The 17212-nt window shown below is 33.7% G+C and overlaps 1 protein-coding gene across 1 annotated transcript in view; it reads right to left on the reverse strand.

The window, feature by feature from the left end:
* The window catches only part of RALGAPA1 (Ral GTPase activating protein catalytic subunit alpha 1), a 189559-nt gene that overhangs the window by 104246 nt on the left and 68101 nt on the right, over positions 1 to 17212 (reverse strand). Inside the window, exons 11-16 of the mRNA XM_052659453.1 lie at positions 16960 to 17157; positions 14492 to 14629; positions 10436 to 10584; positions 7333 to 7462; positions 5438 to 5675; positions 4096 to 4257 (exon numbers count right to left, since the gene is read on the reverse strand). Coding sequence (XP_052515413.1) covers positions 4096 to 4257; positions 5438 to 5675; positions 7333 to 7462; positions 10436 to 10584; positions 14492 to 14629; positions 16960 to 17157 — 1015 coding nt within the window. The remainder of the gene's footprint in view (positions 1 to 4095; positions 4258 to 5437; positions 5676 to 7332; positions 7463 to 10435; positions 10585 to 14491; positions 14630 to 16959; positions 17158 to 17212) is intronic.

A 17212-nucleotide genomic window follows, 5' to 3' on the forward strand; every position in this document is an offset into this window, starting at 1 on the left:
ATGTTTACCTGGAAATCTGTTTAGTGCCTCACAGCTGTGCAATCTACACTATAGAAAATAACTAACAATGAATTAGCTACAGAGATTTTGGTGGATTTACTCATTTAAAGCTTATATCACAGAATCTCTGTAAAGCCACTGAAACTGGCCCAACTTCAATGAATTACCCTACAATGGTCTCTTAAGTGTTCAAGTGAAAGGAAGTGTCACACATCTCTCACTGTAAATCAAATGCTATAAACAGAAGCGATTAAGTTTAGTGAGGAAGACATGTAAACAGTCAATATAGACCAAGAGCTAGAACGCTTGCTCCCAACAATCAAATTGTAAATGCGAAGGAAAAATTATTGAAGAAAATTAAGACTGAAGAGACAAATGATAAGAAAGCAACAAAGTCTAATTGCTGGGAAGGAGAAAGTTATCTGGAAATATCAAACCAGCCACAACATTCCTTTAAGCGAAATCCTAATCCAGAGTAAGGCCCTAACTCACTTCAATTCTAAGAAGGCTGAGAGAGGTGAAGAAGCTGCAGAAAGTTTGAAGCTACTTGGTTCATGAGATTTAAGGAAAGAAGCCACCTTCATAACATAAAAGTACACAGGAAGCAGCAAGTGGTGAAGTAGAAGTTGCAGTGAGCTATCTAGAAGATCTAACTAAGATCATTAATGAAGGCAGCTACATTATACAACAGATTTTCAATGTGGACACAACAGCTTCTACGGAAGAAGCCATCAAGGACTTTCATAACTAGAGAAGTTACTGCCTGGCTTCTAAGCTTCAAAGCATAGTGTTATTAACAAAAGTCTATAGTTTACATTAGGGATCACTCTTAGTGTTGTACATTCTACAGGTTTCTAACAAATGTATAACATGTATATACAATTATTGTATCATACAGAATAGTTTCACTGCTCTATTTAAACCCTCTGTGCTCCACTTATTTCTCCCTCCTCATTGCCCTGCTTTCCATTCCTTGGCAATCAGCATATTGTCTCTTCAGTTTTCCCTTCTTCAGAATATCATATAGTTGTAATCACCATGTTCAGATTGGTTTCTTTCACTTAGCAATAGCATTCGGAACTCTTGCCTATTTTTTTCCATGTCCTGATAGCTCACTGTACCTTTTCAAAGAATAATATTCCACTGTATAGATGTGCCACAGTTTGTTAAATCATTCACTTATTTATGAATATCTTGGTTGATTCCGAATTTTGGCATAAATTTCAAATTTATGAATAAAGCTGCTACAGATATTTGCATGCCAATGTTTGTGTGGACATATGTTCCCAACTTACCTGGATAAATACCAAGGAAAGTTTGATTCTACAGTAAGAATATGTTTACTTTTCTAAACTACAAAACCATCTTCCAAAGTGGCAGTACCATCTTGCAGTCTCACAACCAATGAGAGTTACTATTGCTCCATATCCTTGTCAGCATTTGGTGTTATAAATGTTCTGGATTTCAACCCTTCTGATAGATATGTAGTGGTATTTCATTGTTTCAAGGGCAATTTAATTTCAAATACTATAGACTAAACCTATAGACATATCCACATACAAGCACAAGTTACAGAAGTATACATAACTATATTCTGTGTCATTTTTAACACCACAAAACTGGAAATAAACAGAATGTCCATCTTCAGGATACAAGTTAAATTATGGTACTGTCATGTAATATACATCTGGTGCAAGGTGTTCGACATTTTCTGATATGCAATAATCATTAAGATATAGCATTACAGCTTGACTTCATCTCCTTGCACTCCTGTCTTTCTTACTCTACACTTCACTCACTCTGGCCTCTTTACTCTTCCTTAAATAACAAAGCACATTCTTAGACTAGGGCTTTTATTCTTTTCCTTCTGCCTGGAACATTTTTCCCTTGATGCTTCCTCTCAGTTTATTCAGGTCTCTGTTCTTATATGATTAGACAGGTCTTCACTGGCCTCCCTAACAGTCCCATTTCTCTATCCTTACACTCTTGCCCTTACCCTATCTTACTCTTCTTCATAGCACGTAATACTGCCTGATGTTTGGTTTACCTGCTTATTATGGGTCTCCCCGACAGAAGAACTGTCAGCTTCAATGGACTTTATTACGTTTGTTCTCACATGTATCCTCAATGCTTACAACAAAGCTTCCACTGTGAGTACAAATATTTTTCATCTGAATGACTAAAAGCTATGCATACATTATCCTATATGCACAGTTTTAGAAAAATCCTCAAAAACTAGTAATAGCAGTTATCTTTAATGGGGTGACCTGGGTGGGTGAGGAGCAGTGATGCAGGAATGACTTATTAGAATACATACATGCTTTATCACAGTTTGAATTTTTAACTATGTACATTCCCTAAAAACATAAAAAATTAAAAACTTAAGAAAATATATGTCTAAAGGATATCCTAATTAAATGTGTTCCCCTTTTAGTATTTTCTAACTTTATGCAGGCACCTTTCTGAAAAAAATTTATTATGCATTAAACTTCTGATTGGTCAGTCCAATGAACAAGCCAGGTAAGATTTTGACAGAGGTACCAAAAAGTAATTAGTCAGGCATGCACTTAAGATGAATATTTTAATCATTATATGCTTTTATAAAGATTAGAAATATGCCATCATGTTAGCTATGATTTCTTCTCATTAGACACCTAAGATGTTTTTGTGCTTCCTTAAACTTTTATCTTTCACATTAAGCATAAATTACCTCTATAATCAGAAAAATATATATAACCTTTAAAAAATATTCTATTTTTAAAGAAAATAAAGTAAAATTTTAAACTTAGAAGAATTCCTTCTTCACCAATACAGAAATATTTCCTATACATGTGACCTTAACATAAAATGAAGAAAGGCATTTCAGATGTAATCAACATGTTCCTTAAGAATTTCAAAATATAATTCTATACCAAAATGTCTAAGTATTATATTAATTTTTATCCAATATCCTTTTTCCTTGTGTAATTTCTTACTCTTCTTGCTTGACATACAATCAATATAATTCTATGGTTATTTTACAGGCAGGAGACAACAGGGAAAATATTCTTTTGAACAATTTTAAACTAAACATTTTAAATTCTTTTAAAACCCTTAATTTCCCTATTCTCTACTTGTTTCTTCCTTTAGAACTCTAATTCTAAACACTTTAGAACACCTCATTTTACAGAAGACATATCCTACAAGAATTTTAAATTTATTTAAAATAAGTGTTTTTCATTGACTCTATAAAATATAGATACATTCCCACAGAAAATTCCACTTTCACAGAATCAGACTGCAAAGCCTAAAGTAACTTCAAGCAATTTTTGTTTCAGGCATACGAGATATTATCATCCCAACTAAACAGATGAAACAAACAAAGTCTAGAAAGTTCAGTAAATTATTCAAGGTTATTGAGCTATTTAGTGATGAGAGTGAAAAGAGATCAGGACAAAGTCCTCTTGCTTTTCATTGCAGTGCTTTTTCTACTATGATGAAGACCAGGTTTTAAATCTGAGAGGAAAGGAGTGAGACGGTATGGTCCACAGTATGCCAAGTGATCCCACATCCAGAAATGCTTTCCATCATTGCCTTCTGTGGATATTTCTAAGACTAGAAATGTCTTCCCTACCTGTTAAACGCAGCAAGGAACCTAGCAATCTACTCTACCTTGGCCTCAGCTGTCTATAAACAGAAAACGTAAATTCCTCACTGGAAGTCTGTGAAGCCAATATAATTATATAATTGTAGCACTGAAAATAAGCTACCCTATTTTTTCATGTTTATTAGAAACTACATCAGTTAATGCATGAGTTCTGTAGAGTGAGTCAGAGTTCTACTTCTCAATTCTGTAAAATAACAATTTAAAATTATTGACATCAATGGTAAAATAAACTACATAAAAACAGTAATGTAAGATATATCTTCCTAGCATAAAGGAATAATACAGTATGTCATCAGACTCCAAGTATTCCTGAAATAAGTTTTGCTATAGAAGTTTTTCATTTAACAACAGAAAAACAACTGATATGAAAACTGTGTTTGCATATATTGTTACTAAGAACTATAAACATATCACTGCATACAATTCTCATGATTTTAAAAAGTACATACCAACAGTTTTTTGCCGTACTATACTCCTTGCCTTTTCTGTGCCTGGGGAACCAGTGGTTGTTGCACTTCTCTGCCTCATTGGGGCTTGGCCAGGCTGATCGCGACTCCATCCTCTAGAAAATGACTTGTCAACTGAAACTTTCTGAAATTCATGTCCCACTCCTAGAAATGCAGATGTTCAATCTCAGTGCACTGTCACCTCATCAATAACTGCATCAAATTATGTATGCCATTCTGCCTCAGATTCTTAGGTTTACTCATAAAGTAACTAGATAACATGCTTGTGTACTGAAAGGGTTTTTTGAAATTTATTGTGTAAAAATCACATTCCAAAACTGAGTGATAATAAATCCTCTGCCACCCACTTATTTCATATAGAAGTGAAACATTTGGACAAGCAAAAAATGATAGAAAATGAACTAACCAAAATTCATCGTAGGAAGGAAGTTACTTTATCTTTACCTGCCAATAATAGCCACTTGGGAAATAAACAGTCCAGGAAAAAGTAGTTTGGTCACATACTTACCACTCTGGACTGTTAAGTATGAAATGTGACTCGTGTAATCTCTAGATAGCAACTAATTATTGATAACAAAAAGTCCTAGCAAACTCAGTATTATAAAAGTCTTCCCTGGTGGCTGAGTAGGTAGGGAATCTGCCTGCAATGCAGGAGACCCAGGCTCAATCCCTGGGTCAGGAAGATACCCTGAAAAAGGAAATGGCAACCTGCTCCAGTATTCTTGCCTAAAAAATCCCACGGACAGAGGGAGCCTGGTAGACTACATCCATGGGATCACAAGAGGCAGACATGACTTTAGTGATAAGGCACTATTACCAGTATTATAAAGACATGTTTCTTTGATATAATCACTATGTTACTGTCCCTCTCCAGGTTTTTAACATTAGACAGGTATATAATCCATAGTCAGGGTATGTTTGCTTTTAGTTAAAACTAAGGAAATGCTTTCAAAAGAATTTCTCATGTACTTCTTTTTGAATATAGTAACATGAAATCACCTTCTAAGTTCTAATAAACATATGTGTATGATAAAAAGGAAGAGTGTTTTATAATTTTCAGTTTGGTTGTTAAAAATAAAATATTTAAGATTCTGAGCTACTTTATTAGATATGCACACAACCACTGAATTTAAGGCTCTTCAAGAACAGTTATAAGGTAAGTACATGTTTCACTGTTGAAAATTTATAAACTTCAGGGTAAATTAAGGAGGGAATAATTAAGAGAAATTATGACTTTCACCTTTACTCCTCTCCCTGGCTTGATACTCCCAGAGCAAATTATTTAAGCAAATTTATATGAAGCATCTCTGTGAACAACTCTTACCTTTCCCTTTGTGCTTTTTTTGTTTCTGTTCACTCAGCTTATCCAATGGTAAATCACTGAGATCCAAACTATACAAATTTCTAGCTAAAACTTTAGTTAGTGTCTCCATAGTCAGCGACCATTCAGTGGCTAACTCTTCCCAATAGGTCAATGATGACAATACTGAGAGTAAGTCATCCCAAAGTTCCCGAGAGATGTACACATTTAGATTTGCTTTAATCCAGGCAACTATAAGAGTCTGTAAAGACAAATAATCAGAAATAATAATGAAATATGTTCAAAATGAATTATTAAAAAATTATCCCCAAACTAGCAGAACTTTAAATCACACAATATCCATGATATCCTTTCTTGGTACATAATACTTATAAAAGTAACACATACACTTATTAGCATCTACTCCGAATTTCAAAAAGCTGCCAATTTCCAACATTCTAACATTAGGACAAGTTACCAAAACTGAAAAGAAATATGTTAAGTACATGTTGTTCAAAAAGAGATAAGTCTCCACATTATTACAGGTTGAAATAACTAAGTAATCAGTAGTTACTGAACTAACTACTAACATTCTCAAAAAAAAGAATGGAATCACTAACTACACAGTTTGAATATTCTAAAAGGAAAAGTTTTATTAGAGATGTATTTAACTTATTGATACATGTTTCTAAAAATTTGTATGTAAACTTGAAGGATAAAATTAAATTTGATTTTAAAGACACCAGTGGAATTAAAGGTGTTCCGTACAAATTCAATCACAGGATAAAAAAACTTATTTATAAAAGGGCAGAAATTACTGATCAGACTATACCCTTGAGACTTTATAGAATTCTATTGAAGATAAAATCCTACTTAAGAAATAGTCACAAAATAAATGTTTTAAAAGCATAACTCAAATTTTACATAAGTTTAACATTAAACATAAAGATAAAAATAAGCAGAGTTTACGACATAAAACAGTAACAACTAGTGCTTTCCATTCCATTCAGAGAACAAAAATATTACTCCATATAGCAAGCTAAAATTGTATCATCCAATAGCACTCACCACTGGGTTAGTTCTAATGATGGGGGGAATAAAAGACTAATGAAGTCAAGAGGAATTTAAATAATAAATGCAGCTGATTTGAAAGACTTATTCACTCTCAGCACAGAATTTTAGGTAAACTAGCACCATCTGGGAAAAAAATATTAAATTGAAAACCTACACTAAATGGCCAAGAATGAGATCTGAGATAGTTTTTATCTTGACATTAGGAGCCATTTTATCCATGTGTTTATATTTAATGTCTTGTCTTTAAAAAAACATTATTTTGCTTTCTGTTCTCCAAATAATCTATTACATATGTAATGTCAGTACTCTATCCTTGGGTTGGAAAACACAACATGTAATTCCTATATCATCAACTACTACTGATACTTCAAATGAAGATGTGAAGAGAATAAAGTCTTACAGTATACCGTGGAGGGAAAGAATCTTGATTTACTTTTTTTTTAAAACTACAGAACAACTTAAAAGGAAGTTTTGTTTTTCTAACAATGCCAGAGACTTGGCAACTCATAACACAAACAATTAAATCATTACCACAAAGCCTACTGGCAGCTTTTTGCAATCATATGAAAGTGTACCCCACAAGAGATAAAGTAAATGTCATCAGTTTAACACTTTTTTCATAGACCTGATTGGTATTTCATCTATTCTGCTAGGCTGTTAGTTTGTATGTATGGCAAACATACTACTAGATATACAACTTTTATTTGGCTCTACAAAAGCTCCTTTAATATGATTTCTGATTTAAAGCTTTTTTCCCCAGGAAACAAGTTCAGGGCTCAATGAATCTTAAGAAAAAATACGTATCTATCCACCTATTTATCTATTTATTTATTTATTTTTATTGCCTGGAAAAGTGGTCCTGCAAGTCGACCTGCCAAAGTCATGTTTTTTTTCCCCTGGAACTGTAGAAAAGCTTGTGATGGCATCTTCAGTACAGACTCCGTGACTCTGAGCAACACAAGCAGCATCTGTTCCCTTAAAGTAAAAAAATTAGTTAATGTTTCCTTTTTGCATATGTTTGAAAAATGGTATTACCTTTCAATAATTCAAATATCAAATATCTTTCAAATTTCAGAATTTCTTATATATTAAAATATAAATTTTCATTTTACAAATCTACACCAGCCATTTTTCAGCCATAATACCTCTCCATCAAATAAAAATTTGTACAAAGCTGATGAATTAGGGGTGAGAATATGGAGAATGCTCCCATCCCCTCACCCCACAAATCAAGCAGTGACCTTACAGAGCTGTCTGAAGAACATTTATTTGTCTTTACAATACAGTTCTACCTTGATGCCTGTCTACCTCATTCATCTTTACAACATGGAGAAACTACGTATCTTGAATTGTACCAGGTTCAATTTCAAAAACTGCATGATACTTTAAGACTAAAAGATCACAATGAGCCTGATGAGAACGCAAGGATCATTACTCCATTGCTTCTTTCTGTCCTTTCTAGTTTGGTCATCTTTCAACTCTTTATCCTCGATGTGTACCGCAAGTCACCCGATCCTATTATATTATCCTTACCATGCCTCTCTTTCCTTAATGTTTAATATTAAGACCATAAAACTACCTTATTTGCACCTGGTAATTCAAAAACTGACTCAACCACATGCCAAAAAAATAGTCTGACAAGGGGATTTGGGCGGGTATATAAACAGACTAATAGCCCAAGTCTCTATCACAACTTCCTCTTCTTTGGCTTATCTCCAGGCCCATTCCAGGCACAGCAATAGGTGGGACAGTCCATGTGAGAAATGTGCCAGAGGCAGCAAGAGATCCCAGATGTAGGTATCATGGTTTTCTGGGAAGTGAGGGCAGAATTAAATATAAAAGTATACTCAATGAACAGTATCTGAACTTATTAACTAAACAAATATATGTATTCAGCTCATAAAGTAAAAATCAGAGGTAATGTATTTGTAATCTTTAGGCTTCCAGTTTCATTATATGAAACAAAAAGCCATTTAAAGTCAACTACACATTCAATAAGTAATGGATTTTCCAAGTAAAACTTTCTGATTTGTGGTCAAACTCCAATTCACTCATATATCTAACTTTTCACTTTATAATACAATAATGATTTTAATTATAAAGTCCTGTAAATTCAATGTAAATATGTGAGTAATCTTTCACAATGCTATGACTTCAAGGGAACTTACAAAAATTCTAAAATTGTGTTCCACATAGAAGTCTCTCACTTTAACCTGGCTCAAGACCACTGATTCAAAGCATATGACAAGAAAAAAAGGGGAAGGACTAACAAAGAATGGTTCAAAGTAAAAATTATTGGCTGACAATAACTTGGGCTCTGAAGTCAGAAGGACCACAGTTCAAAACAAAGGTGTGTGAACAATGATAAATTACTTAATTTCTTTGTGCCTAAGAATCACCATGTAAAATTATCTACCTTATGGAGTGCTACAAGGATTAAGAAAAAATCAGATGTGAAAAGATTAAAAAGATGTGACACAGGAAAGTGCTCCAAATAAGTCAATAACAGTAATTACTTCTAACTATATCAATATGGATAATAAAGTTTTTTTTAAATGAAACTTTTTTCCTATATGTAACAAACTAGGCATATTCTTTTACTAAGTACTCCTACGTTTAAAGAATGAGTCAAAAGAGGAAAATTATATACATAATAAGGATGTTTACTGTCCTTCTCTCCTCCAACAACAAAATAAGTTAACTACATGTCCACCAAAAGGTGGTTAGTTAAGGTCTGGTACATACATATGGTACACTATGTGACTCTATGTGGTTTGGTCAACCAAACGTTCACCAAAGGACAATCATTACCTATAAAGAATGAATGAGCTTCTGGGAAACTTTTATTTTCTTTCTAAAACTTTTCTTAGTTTGAATTTTACAATGAACAAGTATCTTTACAAAAACTGAAGAACTGCTCTTCTCATCTCTCTAGAAGTCCTTTTTTAATTTCAATTAAATTTTTATAGAGTATCCATAATATATACTATGCTAAGAAATGTAGGAAATATGAAAACAAGACAGTATATACCTTGTAGCATCTTAATTCAGTGAGGTAAACAGATATGTATAAAGTAATTTAGGAACTAAGACAATTTTGACAAGATCTACAACAGAGATAAGGATGAGATGGTTAAATAGCATCACCTGTGTTGTAGATCTTTTCAAAATTGTCTTAGTTCCTAAATTACTTGTGTAAATGTCCATCACCAACTGAACAGACATAATTTGAGCTAACTCCAGAAGATGGTGAAGGACAGGGAAGCCTGCTGCAATCCAGGGGTTTGCAAAGAGTCAGACACGATTTAGTGACTGCAAAACCACAAAGTGACAGAGGTAAAAACACAGAATGAAAGGAAGAGAACTGAAAGAATAAGAATATGTGAGGAAAGGAAGGTAGAATCTAAGGATAGTTATGGTAACAACAGGAAGAGATGACAGGAATTAGATTCTCTAAAGAAAAGTTCAGACTGCTTAAGAGACAGCAATCTGAATAAAGCTGGCAGGTAGGATCACATCCTGCAGGACAGAATTTAGGCTTGAGATAGGGTTAGAAAAGTAGTCAGGAGCCTGACTGTACAAGGCCTTGAATATCAGGTTCAGGAATCAGGCAGTCATACATTCAAACATTTATTTAATCATTCATTTAAACACACATAAATTCATTTATTCATACATGCATGCCAGTATTCATTCCTGGGGAAGGCCATCAATGCCCACTTTAGAAAGATAAACAAAGGGATCTTGTAAAGTTTGATCAAAGATGTTTGAGATAAAGTCAAGGAGAACATTGTTGCCGTCATGATTATTACCTAAAATATTATAGTCATTCATTCATTCAATAATGGAAGCCTGTACAATATTGTTACCAGCCCTATTCAGACACTATTCCTCTAGAATTTACTATGTGCATATACACTTTAAAAAAAAACAAAAACATTTTTTTACCAAGTCTTTTTGTCCATTGATACTTGCACAACCATGAACCGATAAATGTTAAGAATTCGTTTACACATATCTGTGTGCTCATCCAGAAGACTTTTTATCTCATTTGCAGGTTCAAGAAGAAATATGTTTGAAGAATTGATAATAAACACCTAAGGTAAAAGAAATCATAAGCTGTTTGTTACAAAATTTAAAGGGAAAAAAATTCAAGATGCTAGGTGATCTACAACAAACTTAAAATCATTAGACTGTAGGTTAGTTCTAATCCTGCTTCTACCACCAGCTTGATATGGGAAATTAAAGTTCATTAAATCTATTTTTATGTTTATCTAGACAAATATACAATTACTAGCAGGCACTGAAAGAAAATAAACCAAGTGAAAAACAGCAATTTTTAAAAGTGAGGCTTTAACATAATAACCTTATTACTGTCATAAAATGGAAAGAATAAAAAAATAAAAACAGTTTAGGATAAAAGAGGATAGATACCTCAATCAAGATGATAGGCAACTCAATCAAGGTGAACTTTCTGAATGAGGTGTTCAAAATCATCTATTTTCCCTTTTCATGTTTATTGATTATGTGTACGTATCTGTTTTCTTAACAACAGACTGCATATTACAGTACTACTAATCAGGATCTATCAATATGTATCTTAAATTGATTATAATATCATTAATTATACTTTGTTATAGAGGACAAAGTTGTATATTAGTGACAGGTATGTGCAAAAGTTCTCAAAACACTTTGGAGGAACAGAACATTACTTCTATTGTGAACCAAGGACATTTACAACTTCCATACCCACAATTCTGATTTAAATTCCCTGGATGAACTCTGTAACAAAATATAGTTGCAAAATCATATGAGCAAAGAACACTTAAGCTAACTTAAAAATTGTGAAAAGAGCTGACTGTAGGTCTACCAACAAAAAGAGGCACAAATAACATTAGAAATAAAATAAGGATGTACCTACATACCCAGTGGAGAATTTTTAAATGATGGTTTAGTGAATAACTTTATGCCAGTAAAACTGAAAATTTAATAAAATGAATTATATTTTGTAGATAAAACATAAACTGCCAAAACTGACTCAAGAAAAAGTAGAAAAGAGGTACAATACAAAGACAGTGAACTGCTAATCAAGGTATCCCAGATCCCATCACTAAACACCAGGCCTACGCTGCCTTACAGGCAGAGTTTTGTCCAATTTTCCCAGAAAATGATCCCTATTGTACATAAAGTGTTTCAGAAACAAAAAAAGAAAAAAAAACTACCAAATTTATTTTTATAAAACTATAACCCAGTTATCAAAAATAGATAAGGACTATATAAGAAAATTAAGAGATACTTCAGAACATGCAGATGAGAATCTTCAAAAAAGTAGCAATTCAACTCAAGCAAAATATAATACTTTATGACCAAGTAATATTTACTTCAGAAATCTAAGAATGCCTTGACATCAGCAAAGTTTAATAATATAATGTACCCTATCAACAGATTAAAATGTGAAAAGGTAGAATCATCACATTGCATAAAAAAAAGCACTTAGCACTTTTTCATTTTTTTTAAATTTAGCACACTAAGAAAAAAGGTAAAATTTCTTAATCTGAAAAAGACTATTTATCAGGAACTACAGCAAATGTTTTAACAGCAATTGAACTTGAAAAGTTCTGCCTGAACCTGAATATATGGAAGTAGTGCCAAAAGTCAAGAACAAGACAAGGATTCCTCACTATCATCTCATTGTCCCGTGGAACCCAGTAAGCAAAGGAAGTGACAGGGAGCAGAAAACGAATATAAATAAGGATGATTTAGAAAAGACAAAGGTCAACTATGTAGCAACCTGGAAGAAAAATGTTCCTAAGAAAAGGAAAAACAAGTTTAAATGACCTGAGGTGAGAGCCGGCCTAGCATAAGCGAGGAATACCAAGTATAGAGTGAAGTGAGGAAGGGGAAAAGCAGTGGGAGGTACGTTGAGAAACAGCCAGGGCACCTGAAGCAGAGTTTCTTATACTGCCAGTGGTGAGGTACAGGTTTTCCCCCCAGTCTTTTGCAGACCAATCCTATTGTAAAATACAATTTTAAAAAATGAATAGGATAAAGGAAATGAGAAAAAGACATGCAAAGTACAAACGCAAACTTCTCATCAGAATGAAGGGATATTAAATGACTTAAGTTTCTAAACTTTCACTCTCAATTTTGTAACTACCTGTGGGCTGGGACTAGTCTGTGGACATACTTTGAGGAGCAATGATGTAAAAGGCTTGACAGATCACTGGGAAGAACTCAGTGATGAAAAGTCACCAGAGGCTTTGGAACAGAAAAATGACATGATCCGATTTATGGGATCCCTCTGGCTACTGGGTTGAGAATATACCAGGGTGATGGCAGGTGCAAGACCAGAAACAAGAATAGTAATTAGAAATTTATTGCAATATTCCAGATGGAAGATTATTGAGGCTTGAACAGAAGAGGTAGTATGAGTGCTGAACAGTAGTCAGATTCTATATACATTATGAAAGTTGACAGGATTTGTTGTCAAATTAGATATAAAAGAAACACAGGAAATAAGATGGCCTGAGCAACTGGCAAACAAGAGCTGCCATCAAATGAAATGAGAAAAACTGCAGGAAGACCATGTTTGTTGAACAAGATAAGTCAAGTTTTAGATACGTCAAATTTAAGATGTCTATTAGATAGTCAAGTGAAGATGCTAACTTGGCATTTGAACATTTGAGTTCAGGACTCTTAAGAGTTCAGATAATAAGTCTCAGACTAGAAATAAAAAGTATAAGTTGCAGTAGAGATGACACTTAAAGCCCTAAGAATGGATAAGATCAATAAGATATCAGTAAGTTTACACAGAAAAGAGAGCCAAGCACTAGTTCCTGGGTACTTCAACATGAAAGTTCAGAAATATTTTGAAAAATCAGTAAAAAAAAAAAAAAAAAAGAAACCGAAAACCTAAGAAGTAGCCAGTAAGTTAGGAGGAAATAGAAAAACAGGAGGGTATGATATTCTGAAGGCCATCTGAAGAATGGTTTTAACAGAGAGGAATGATCTACTCTATAAAATGCTGACAAATCTGGTAAAATTAGGACTGAAAAATTCCATGTGATTTAACAATGGAGAAGTCACATGTGGCCTTGACAAGAATAGTAGATTAAAAAATGAATAAATACAATGAACTAAAAATCAGTAACAAAAAAAATCCAAAAGAATATGGAAGAACATATTAATAGGCCATACATAAGAAAAGATACTTTATTTCAGTAGTGATTAAAGAAAAGCAAATTAAAACAGGGAAACACAAACTAAAAAGAATAACATTTCATATACACAGGAGCAGCAAAAATTAAAATCTGACAATATAAGCTATGAGGAAGAGACAAGGAAATAAGAACTTATAAGCAAGCACTACTAAGGGAATGTAAAATATAATTATGCTGAAGAACAATTTGGCAATTAATAGTTAAGTAAAACTGATAACGTACAAATGCTCCAACCCACCAATTCCACTTCTACATATGTATCCTAGGGAAATTGTCCAACATGTACCCAAAAATACATGTATAATAATGTTCAATGCAGCATTATCTGGAATACTGAGAAACTGGAAACCACCTTAAAATACCAACTTAAAAAACCATCAACACATACACACAAAAAACATCAATAGAAAAATGATTAAGAAAAATGCAAAATAATCATAAATTAATTATAATACCACCAAGTAGTTTTAAATGAATTAACTATGGCTGTGTATCAACAAGAAATCTCAAAAACATACTGGATAATGTAAAAAGATGCTGATGACAGTATACTATGACACAATTTATATAAATTTTAAAACTGTATGGAAAAAAATGCAATGTTTATCAATACACATTATGATATGAAGGTTAAGGAAAAAAAAAACATTAATAGGGCATAACGGTAATTGATAAATGTGTGTGGTGAGTTCATTGTATTTAAAAAATTACACTGAAATATTGAAATATGTATTTGAAATGTTAATGATTTTTATTTTTTAAAAATAAACAAAAAGTGATCTACCTGCAAAACTGCCTGGGCACCAGCTCGTATGTTTTGTTCTATGGCTTCTTCAGAAGCATTATGAAGAATATCTTGGTAGGTTCCATTTTTAGGCCAAGTGGAATTTCGAACATGATCAGCAACATTGGTCCCATTTTCCTGAAGCAAAATATCAAGTTAATACTTTATCAATTAAGGATGCTGTGACAAGTCAGTAAGTTCAAGAAGTAAACTGGAAAGTACTAGGTCCCTCTGTTAAACATCTCAAAATAGAAGATATCCTATTTGACTACAAAAGTAACATATATGTACACTGTAAAAAAAAGTTCTCATTGACAAAAATATAAGAAAAAAAATCAACCATCAGGATGAGTCAGAAAGTGTATTATTTCAGATACAGAAACATTTTTCTACCTATCTAATGTATAAACCTCCCCTCTTACACTTCTACACTCAAAATGGGACTGTATTGGGCTTCCCTGGTGGTACAGTGGTTAAGAATCCACCTGCCAGTGCAGGGGACACAGGTTCCATCCCTGGTCTGGGATGATCCCACATGATGCAGAGCAACTAAGCCTGTGCACCACAATTTCTGAGCCCACAAGCCATAACTGCTGAGCCAGTATGCCTAGAGACTGTGCTCTGCATCAAGAAGCTGCTGAAATGAGAAGCCTGCGTACCACAACAAAGAGCAGCCCCTGCCCTGACTTGCCGCTAAAGTCCCAACGCAGCCAAATAAGTAAATAAATAAATCTTAAAAAGAATGGGATCGTATTGTTTATAGCCGTGTAAAAGATAAATCCTCTTCTAAAGGAAATGCCAGAATCCAAATGACATAAATAAAATAGCTTCCATTTATCCTACTTAAGAAAAATAAAATTCCTGTTATCCAAAGATAGATGAATACTGACACTTCAAACCATTAATACTGCATATTTCTGCCAGAGTGTTAGCTGTCAAAAGTCCTGCTGATTAAGGAGTTCCCTCAGTTAAACAGAAATTTCACTCAATGTTGTTCTCTTTTTTTTTTAAGTTTCTAATTTCTTTCTGCTTTTGGTCACTCAATAGTATCTTCATATTTTTTATTTTTAGTATTCTGCCTAGAACTTACAATTTTAATGTATGGGAGATTTAGTCTAATCAAACTATTTCATTACCAGAAGTAGTATTGGAACTCAGCTTTGTCCGAGTAGCCAATACAATATATCATGGTCTAGTCTACACTGTTCTCTTAAGCTCCATACTTCTCCATCAGATGTCTTCTGAACAGTTCTTCCTGAATGACCCACAAGCACCTCAAATTCAAGACACTTGAAAGTAAATTTATACAAGCATGCTCTCCTCATTTCTACCAATCTAAATACAGCCTCCTTGGACATAATCACCACACTTGCACTTATTTTCACTCCTGTTCATGTGTGAACGGCAACTAACTTGGTTGCAAAAAGAAAAAGCTTGGGACACCTTCTCATTCCTCATATATAATTAATCATCAAAACTTGATTTCACCATCAAAGGAGCTCATAAATCTGTCTTCTCTCTTATATTTCCATTTCAACTGCCACTGTCCTCTATCAGGTGCCTATTATCTCCTTCTGGTACTTCCTAGCTAGTGTCCTTGCCTCCAAACTGGCCTCCAATCTATCTTCCATTCTAAGCTTGGTATGAGCCTTCTGAGATTTGTAATTGTCCATGCCATTTTCTATTCATAATCTTTCCAGTGTCCAGAAGGTAATCAAAGTCCATCATGAGAGCATACAAGTTACTAACAGGGTCTAGTTCTTGTCTATCTCACATTTCTTATCACTCTAAACCAGCGACTCTTAGCTACAGCCAAATAAAAGTATTTTCAGTGTATGTACTACAGCACCCATTGTGATTTAGTCTCACAGTTTTGTTTTGACTGGGACGTGCAGCTTGCAGGACCTTACTTACCCAACCAAAGATGAATCTGGGCCCCAGCAGTGAAAGCATCACATCCTAACCACTAGACCACCAGGGAACTCCCACCCCACTTTAAAATATTATCCGTTTTGTAATGCCATCCAATTTTGATCTAGACAATGACTGAAAGAATCAGAATACAAGCTCTTTTAAAGTTGTGACATCAAAAAGCTTTGGGACAGATTACTGAGATAACATATTACCTAAACTGTGAAATATAACTGACCGTTGAACAACACTGGGTGTAGGGCACCAACCCTTCAAGCAGTCAAACATCTGCATATAACTTACAGTTGCTCTCAATATCCACAGTTTCTCCATTATCGACAGATTTAACTAACTATGGATTATGCGGTACTGTAACATTTACTATTGAAATAGATCCTCATATAAATGGACCCACACAGTTTAAACTCACGTTGTTCAAGGATCAACTAACTGTATACTGAAAAGTATCTTTACCTTCCCATCTATCCCATATCACCACATTTCTGTGAAAATCTTTTATCTATTACACTTATACTAAAATACATGTCTTATTTTACCTCTTCTCTTTTTTCTCCTTCTTCCATTGAAATATCATGGTCTGTGACACTGTCAATGCATGGAAGGTCTGAAGAAGAGATCACAATTTCCTCAGGCTCTTGCATGAACAAAGGTTTTTCCTCTTGCTGGATCCATTCTTGATATACTTTTACCACTTTTCTCATAGCTGCTGCTTCGCAAATTGGTAATAAAAATGCCTAGTGAAGAAAAGAGAATATAATGACACCTTTTACTTTACTGCAAACTACTAAA

This window comes from Budorcas taxicolor, chromosome 21 (assembly GCF_023091745.1).
Source record: "Budorcas taxicolor isolate Tak-1 chromosome 21, Takin1.1, whole genome shotgun sequence".
In the NCBI taxonomy this organism is placed as follows: Eukaryota; Metazoa; Chordata; class Mammalia; order Artiodactyla; family Bovidae; genus Budorcas; species Budorcas taxicolor.